The 8,711-nt window shown below is 44.7% G+C and overlaps 1 protein-coding gene across 3 annotated transcripts in view; it reads right to left on the reverse strand.

Annotated features, from left to right (window-relative positions):
- Positions 1-8,711, reverse strand: part of FAM45A (family with sequence similarity 45, member A) — a 40,580-nt gene that overhangs the window by 24,167 nt on the left and 7,702 nt on the right. The window contains exons 2-4 of one of the 3 annotated variants that reach the window (XM_012001099.1): positions 7,849-8,065; positions 5,091-5,170; positions 1,140-1,288 (exon numbers count right to left, since the gene is read on the reverse strand). In XM_012001099.1, coding sequence (XP_011856489.1) covers positions 1,140-1,288; positions 5,091-5,170; positions 7,849-8,065 — 446 coding nt within the window. Of the gene's footprint in view, positions 1-1,139; positions 1,289-3,319; positions 3,815-5,090; positions 5,171-7,848; positions 8,066-8,711 lie in introns of those variants that run through there. The other 2 variants (XM_012001100.1, XM_012001101.1) reach the window with 2 other exon arrangements.

Below are 8,711 nucleotides of genomic sequence, written 5' to 3' on the forward strand. Positions count from 1 at the left end.
GAGGGCTGGGCACGGTGACTCACACCTGTAATCACAGCACTTTGGGAGGCCGAGGCGGGCGGATCATTTGAGGCCAGGAGTTCGAGACCAGCCTGGCCAACATGGTGAAACCCCGTCTCTACTAAAAATAAAAAAAAAAAATAGTTGGGTGTGGTGGCAGCTGCCTGTAGTCCCAGCTACCTGGGAGGCTGAGGCACGAGAATCACTTGAACCTGGAAGGCAGAGGTTGCGGTGAGCTGAGATCATGCCACTACACTCCAGCCTGGGTGACACAGTGAGATTCTGTCTCAAAAAAAAAAAAAATTAGCTGGGCAGGGCTACTCGGGAGGCTGAGGTGGAAGGACTGCTTGAGCCCAGGAAGTTGAGGTTACAGTGAGCTGTCATTGTACCACCACTGCACTTCAGCCTCAGTGACAAAGCAAGACCTTGTCTCAAAAGGAAAAAAAGTAAGTCCACTAACTCCATCATGTCCCCCAGTATCATTACTTAAGTCCTTAAGTTAGCCTGACAAACAGCTAACACCTCAACAGGGATGCTGAGAAAACTCAAAGAACAGCGGGATCAAAAGAAAAGACAGATGGGCACTGTAGGGGGACATGACAGAGAGCAGCCTCGCCTTCAGAGATCCCCTCGCCTCCTGCTCAGGGACACTGAAGTCTGTGGCTTAGGCCTGGGCTGTCTGCATTTTGGATTTTCCAGCTGGAACTTAAATTAGGAGCTTGGGGTCAAGGACTTGGGCTCTTCAGATGACAGAGATAACTGCTAAGATCTAAGAAAAGAAATGTAATCCATGAAGACCTCGAGCCACAAAATTGAGCTTACCAGTGAGAAAACATTTCTAAAATAGCCAATAGAATAATATGGAAACAAACACCACAAAAACCTGTTTTCCTGTGAGAGAATTCTAACTCAATAAGGAAATACAGGGGTTAAAGTTACCCTCTTGTGTACAAATGATATGAAAAATATTATGTAAATGAAAATAACGTATGGAAGGATTAGAATTATCTAGTCATTAGATAATTCTAATGAGATAATCTAATTATCTGATTACTCTAGTAGGAACAATAGGATCTAATGAGACTGTTCTTGGCTTGGGGATTTTGTCGTTGGATGGGTTTCGTTTTTTCCCTTCTTACCTTTGATGGAGCCAGCCAGGTAGGCCTTTCGGACATCAAAATCCTTACTAAGGAAAGAGCCATTTTCTTCACTCTGGCATATCCCCTTTGTGAGAACTGCAATATAACTCTCCATCATTTTAACTGGGCTCCCATGTTTCAGGTACATTCTGTAAGAAAGGACAACAAAGCAACTATGCTTCCATTTGGCATAAATCATGTGGAGATATGCACCCAGGCTGGTCTGGGTGCTTTCTCAAGAATCCGAAGCCACCTTGCTATGCCCTTCTGAATGCTTCACTCTTCTTTTTTTTTGAGACAGAGTCTCACTCTGTCACCCAGGCTAGAGTGCAGTGGCACAACCTTAGCTCACTGAAACCTCCACCTCCTGGCTTCAAGTGTTTCTCCCGCCTCAGTCTCCCGAGTAGCTGGGATTACAGGTGTGCGCCACCATACCCCACTAATTTTTGTAATTTTAGTAGAGATGGGATCTCACCATGTTGGCCAGGCTGGTCTCTAACTCCTGACCTCAGGTGATCCACCCACCTCAGCCTCCTAAAGTGCTGGGATTACAGACATGAGTTACCGCACTTGGCCTGAATGCTTGAATCTTTTCATGTAGAAAGTAGTGTTACTTCGGTGAAACGCTGTCTCTACTAAAAATACAAAAAATTAGCTGGGCGTGGTGGCAGGCGCCTGTAGTCCCAGCTACTTGGGAGGCTGAGGCAGGAGAATGGCGTGAACCCAGGAGGCAGAGGTTGCAGTGAGCTGAGATCCGGCCACTGCACTCCAGCCCGGGCGACAGAGCGAGACTCTGTCTCAAAAAAAAAAAAAAAAAAAAAAAAAAAAAAAAAAAAAAAAATCAACATTCCTTTAGGTTTTTGGTGATAAATGCACATTAGACATTCATCATCAAGTTAAAGCTTCCAGAAAATGCTGACAGGAAACTGGATGCATTTATAGCTCACATGTGGAATCCCTCTCTTCCCCTTGAAATCTCTTCCTGTGAGCAACGAAAACTAAATTTTGCTTGAGAAACATGACTGGGTCTATTTGGGCCTTTTAGGAGCTGGTGGGATAGAAAATCGGGAAGAAAATAAAACACATTTAACACAGATCACTTGAGGGCTGGGCACGGTGACTCACACCTGTAATCACAGCACTTTGGGAGGCCGAGGCGGGCGGATCATTTGAGGCCAGGAGTTCGAGACCAGCCTGACCCACATGGAGAAACCCCATCTGTACTAAAAATACAAAATTAGCCGGGCTTGGTGGCGCGTGCCTATAATCCCAGCTACTTGGGAAGGCTGAGGCAGGAGAATCACTTGAACCTGGGAGGTGGAGGTTGCGGTGAGCTGAGATCACGCCATTGCACTCCAGCCTGGGCAACAAGAGCAAAACTCCATCTCAAAAAAAAAAAAAAAAAAAACAACTACTAATTCAGTTCATAACTTGAGGGAAAAAGGTAAAGAACAAGGAATGTGGTGAGCTTTCACACACGTAAAATACATTCAAACCCAGGAACTCACACACAAGCTCACACGGGGAGAAAAACTTCTCTGATAGGATATAAAAAAGGAGGTCACAGGAGTTGTGTGGAGTGGGGGTCAGGAGGTAGAACTGGAGTCTGGGAACAGGAGGAGGAGGGAGCTTAGTTTTCACTGTATAATCTCCTGTATTTCTAAGTGTGCTTTATTACCACCAACAACAAAAAAAGCAAAATGCCATTAACTTTCTAAAATAGAGGCCGAGCACTGTGGCTCATGCTTATAATCTCAGCACTACGGGAGGCTGAGGCAAGAGGCTCACTTGAGGCCAGGAACTCAAGACAAGCCTGGTGAACATGGTGAAACCCTGTCTCTACTAAAAATATAAAAATTAGCCAGGCGTGGTGGTGGGTGCCTGTAATTCCAGCTACTTGGGAGGCTGAGGCACAAGAATTGCTTAAACCCAGGAGGTGGAGGTTGTAGTGAGCCGAGATGGCGCCATTACATTCCAGCCTGGGTGACAGAGTGAGACCATGTCAAAAAAAAAAAAATTGTGAAATATAAACAATACACAGTAATAGAGAAGAGAAACATAAGGTTGGTAGGATAAGATGACTTCTTACATGACAACCCTGGGCCAGGAGAGATAAAACAGAGGGGAAAATCCCCCCAAAAGCACTCCACAGGAAAAGCCCACAGTGTGACCCAGAGGGCCTTGTTCAGATAGACATCCATAGGCTGCCACACCTGGCCCGGACAGCTGACTGCAAGTGTGCATGAAACCCTGGTTCTCTAGCAGGGCCACTAGCTGCAAGCGACTAGAGGCTGGGGACCACGGCAGTGAACCTGCAGCCACACAGGGAATGAGGTTCCCTCCTGCGGGCTTCCGCTGCGGCTGTGCGCAGCAAGCTGTGTGTGGAAGGCACGCCTGCCTGCTCCTCTCACCAGAAACGGAGGGAGACAACTCCATCAACCTCTTTCATGAAGAAAAGAAGTCTTTGCCTATGAGTGTGTGCATGTACACGCAGACCTGTGTGTGTGTGTGTGTACAAATACATGGACGTGCATACATGCAAGAGAGAGCATAGTGCTGCATTAAAGGGCAGGAAGCAGAGGAGGCGGCTGGCAGTAGCTCCGAGTTCTCACTTCTCTTGCACCATGACGGGAGAGGAAATCCGGGATACTACAATGCCACGCACCGCAGAAGCTGAGAAACCATCTGGGCCTCCTTCTGGGCAGGAAGTGGGGTCTGAAGCAACCTTGCCTTTTGGACTCCAGAATATTTCCCAGTGAATTCAGTTGAGCAACCAAATGAAATGGGGGTCCAATGTTTGTTCAAAAATACCTCTGTAGTGTTTCAGTTTATGGCTTCTGGATAGCGTCTTTTCTGGCAATAATAATCTCCTTTGTGTAAGTGCCACATTAGCAGACAGCTGTTTATCCAGAGTGAGACATTCACCTGGAATTTATGAGAGTAGGAAGCTTTTTTATTCTGGCTGGCTGCAAAAATGGTGAAATCTCATTTAGCCAAGATATAATCTAACTGAAACCCTTGGGTAATGAGAAGATAGTCTTAAATTTTCTCTTTTTTATTTTTTTGCTTTTTCTGGTGTGTGTATATACATTGATGCACAAAAACAGCCAAAAGGCAACCATTTATTGAGGTTTTTTTTTTGAGACGGAGTCTCGCTCTGTCACCCAGGCTGGAGTGCAGTGGCGCGATCTTGGCTCACTGCAAGTTCTGCCTCCTGGGTTCACACCATTCTCCTGCCTCAGCCTCCCGAGTGGCTGGGACTACAGGTGCCCGCCCCCACGTCTGGCTAATTTTTTGTATTTTTAGTAAAGACAGGGTTTCACTGTGTTAGCCAGGATGGTCTCGATCTCCTGACCTCGTGATCCGCCCACCTCGGCCTCCCAAAGTGCTAGGATTACAGCTGTGAGCCACTATGCCAGGCCATTTTTGATAAATTTTTCAACAATGGAGATGAAACTAAAACAGTCTAGCTGAATCACGACTAACCAATTAATCAGAATTCCCTAGCTTCTCAACATTCCAGCTAAGAAATGTGTTCTTGTGCTTCGGCATAATTCTTTCCCCAAAATGACTGCACACACACTGACCTTGACACATACAAACCAGTTTACCGTGTCATAAGGCACTTAACTTATCCAACCTACTAAGGGAATTCTAGACTAGAAGTGAACAGAAGTAACAGACCAAAAGTAGGAAGTGACTCAGAACACCCAGGAGCTACAATAGCTACACAAACTGCTTCTTCTCTTCCCCTAGATCATTTACCCAAATAAGAGAAGTATCAACAAAGCAAAAGAGAAATGCCCTCTTTACAGTCTGTGAAGGGCTACTAAAGATTTTGTTGGGGAGACACAAGGCTGAACTTTGCTTTCTCAGTATAGAAATCTGCTATTTAACTATATTAAGGTCTTCATTTTATATATTAGCATTTAATACAATTTTTATACAGACCTACACAATATCCTAGTGAAGGCAGCATACTTCTCTGGGTTAAAATCTTTGGTGGTCAAAACAATAGAAAAATGAGTCACCTGTTCAAAAGAAACAAAAAAAAAAACACACTTTTTAAAGACGCTTTAGCAGAATTTTTATTACTATATTCTAACAAACTTTTTAAGACATAACAGTATTAAAAGAAAAAGACCGTCTGGGCGCAGTGGCTCACGCCTGTAATCCCAGCACTTTAGGAGGCCGAGGCGGGCGGACTACGAGGTCAGGAGATCGAGACCATCCTGGCTAACACAGTGAAACTCCGTCTCTACTAAGGAATACAAATAGCCGGGCGTAGTGGCGAGCGCCTGTAGTCTCAGCTACTTGGGAGGCTGAGGCAGGGAATTGCTTGAGCCCAGGAGGCAGAGGTTGCAGTGAGCCGAGATCGTGCCACTGCACTCCAGCCTGGGCAACAGAGTGAGACTTTGTCTCAAAAAAAGAAAAGAAGCTTCATTTACTTATATGCCTCTATTATTATAAATTTCTGATAATCCTATACCTAATATTTCCACTAATGAGACAAAATTCAGAATTTTAGAAATACAAAACTTTGAAGAGATACATTTAAAATGAAGAGTAGGTAGTGACGCAAGCCTGTAATCCCAGCTACTTGGGAGGCTGAGGCATGAGAATCGCTTGATCCTGGGAGGCAGAGGTTGCAGTGAGCCGAGATCATACCACTGCACTCCAACCTGGGTGACAGAGCAAGACTCCATCTCAAAAAAAGAAAAAAATAAATAAAAAGAACTTACTGAGCAATAAACCAAAGATTTCATTACATATTGAAACCTATCTTTTTGGCCAGGTGCAGTGGCTCACGCCTGTAATTCCAGAACTTTAGGAGAAAAGACAGGAGGAACACTTGAACCCAGGAGTTCAAGACCAGCCTGGGCAACAGAGTGAGACCTCATCTCTACAAAAAATTTTAACACTAGCAGGGCATGGTGGTGCACGCCTGTGCTCCCAGCTACTCAGGGAGCGGAGGTGGGAGGGTCACTTGGGCCCAGGAGATTAAGGCTGCAGTGAGACATGATTGTACCACTGCACTCCAGCCTGGGTGACAAAATGAGACTCTGACCCAAAAAATAAAAATTAAAAATTGAAGTTAAAAGATAAAAAGAAAGAAAGAAAATTAGCTGGACGTGGTGGCACATGCCTGTAATCCCAGCTACTCAGGAGGCTGAGGCAGGAGAATGGCTTGAACCTGGGAGGCAGAGGTTGCCGTGAGCCGAGATCATGCCGCTGCACTCCAGCCTGGGCGACAAGAGCAAAACTCGCATCAAAAAAAAAAAACCACAACCTATCTTCTTGCAAATTTGTATTTTTTATATTTTGTAACTATGAATCTGCTTTGTCTTAAGCCTTCTACAGTTTCTAAATTGTTACCTTCCTGCCATTTTAAATGTAATTTCTTAAATTTAAGCTGGTATTCTAGTCACGTTTCACAGAGTCCCACCATTGGCTATACATTAGCCCTAAAACAGGAAAAAATGTCTGTCCTATTCTGTGAAAAAACCTGCTGGTTGCTTGGGATTAGGAAAGTCCACGATTACCACATCCTAGTCTTCCACGTCACACTGATACTGTTCATACCAAACAACACACCAAGAAAAGTCTACTTCATACTTGAGCTGCCTTAAACATCCTTTCTAAATTTTTTTTTTTTTTTTTTTTTGAGACAGAGTTTCACTCTTGTTGCCTAGGCTAAAGTACAATGGCGCAATCTCGGCTCACCACAACCTCTGCCTCGCAGGTTCAAGAGATTCTCCTGCCGCAGGCCTCCCGTGTAGCTGGGATTACAGGCATGCGCCACCACACCTGGTTAATTTTTTGTATTTTCAGTAGAGATGGGGTTTCTCCATGTTGGTCAGATTGGTCTTGAACTCACAACCTCAGGTGATCCACCCGCCTCAGCCTCCCAAAATGCTGGGATTACTGGCGTGAGCTAACGCACTCGGCTTGCCTTTTTAAATTCTGAATTTATCCTGGCCGGGTACATCATCTGAGGTCAACAGTTCAAGACTAGCCTGACAAACATGGTAAAACCTGTCTCTACTAAAAATACAAAAAATTAGCCAGGCGTGATGGTGGGTGCCTGTAATCCCAGCTACTCGGGAGGCTGAAGCAGGAGAATCGCTTGAACCTGGGAGGCGGACGTTGCAGTGAGCCGAGATTGTGCCATTGTACTCCAGACCAACCAACAGAGAACAACTCCATCTCAAAAAAACAAAAACAAAAAAAAAGGGGAAAAGACCACATATTGCTGTACTGCTCCACTATATCAACTACAGGGTCTGTCATATAATAGACAATAATAAATATTTACAGAATGAATGAGAATGAAGTGTGAAAGAGAATATTCCCAATGAAAATAATATTTAATATTTTCTATCCTTTTTTTTTGAGACGGAGTCTCACTCGGTCACCAGGCTGGAGTGCAGTGGCGTGATCTCAGCTTACTACAACCTCCGCCTCCTGGGTTCAAGCGATTCTCCTGCCTAAGTCTCCAGAGTAGCTGGGACTACAGGCGTGTACCACAACGCCCAGCTAATTTTTGTATTTTTAGTAGAGACGGGGTTTCACCATGTTGGCCAGGATGGTCTCGATCTGTTGACCTCATGATCCGCTCACCTCGGCCTCCCAAAGTGCTGGGATTACAGGGGTGAGCCACTGTGCCCAGCCTATTTTGGGTTTTTTTTTTACCTTCATGCAATCATACCTTTTTCAAAATGGAAGACTCTGGAACTTCAATTGTTGTGATATAAAACCATGTTCTTCTGTACTGACCAAAGACAAAGGGATGGAGAAGTTTGTTTTCATCTGTAAGGCAGCATTTTCTCAGCAGCAGGTTCCTCAATGTGGCTGTCGTGGAAGGATAACACCACACCCACAGAACTTCTCCATTTGTGTCCTTTTCTACGGTGGAAAGATGGTCACTGTGAGAATGTCAAACAGCAGCAAGGAAGTGAATTGATTGGTTACTCAGAAACACTTAGTGGAATCAGTTTTAACACCCCATTTTACAAAGCAACTTAGAGTACTTGAGACCCCAAATTCCCACCTATCTCTACTGCTCAAATTATCTAGCTGTCATGATCCTGAATTACAGGCCACCTGAGTAAAAAGTTTTTATAACAAACCATGAATGAAAATTCAGCCTTAGAGATAAGGTAGAGTTTTGGCCGGGCACGGTGGCTCATGGCTGTAATTCCATCACTTTGGGAGGCCAAGGCGAGTGGATTACCTGAGGTCAGGACTTCGAGACCAGCCTGACCAATCTGGAAAAACCCCGTCTCTACTAATAATACAAAAATTAGCCAGGTGTGGTGGGGCATGCCTGTAATCCCAGCTACTCGGGAGGCTAAGGTACAAGAATTGCTTGAACCTGGGAGGCAGAGGTTGCAGTCAGCCAAGATCGCGCCACTGTACTCTAGCCTGGGCAACAGAGCGAAACTCGGTCTCAAAAAAAAAAAAGAGAGAGATTGTTAGAGTTTCTCCCCATCTCCTCCCACACAAATGCTTATAAACTAAAATTATATTAAGTTTTTATCTAGTTGGAATAATTCTTCTTTTTTTTTTTTT

Source organism: Mandrillus leucophaeus, unplaced genomic scaffold (genome assembly GCF_000951045.1).
Source record: "Mandrillus leucophaeus isolate KB7577 unplaced genomic scaffold, Mleu.le_1.0 Scaffold65, whole genome shotgun sequence".
Taxonomy (NCBI): Eukaryota; Metazoa; Chordata; class Mammalia; order Primates; family Cercopithecidae; genus Mandrillus; species Mandrillus leucophaeus.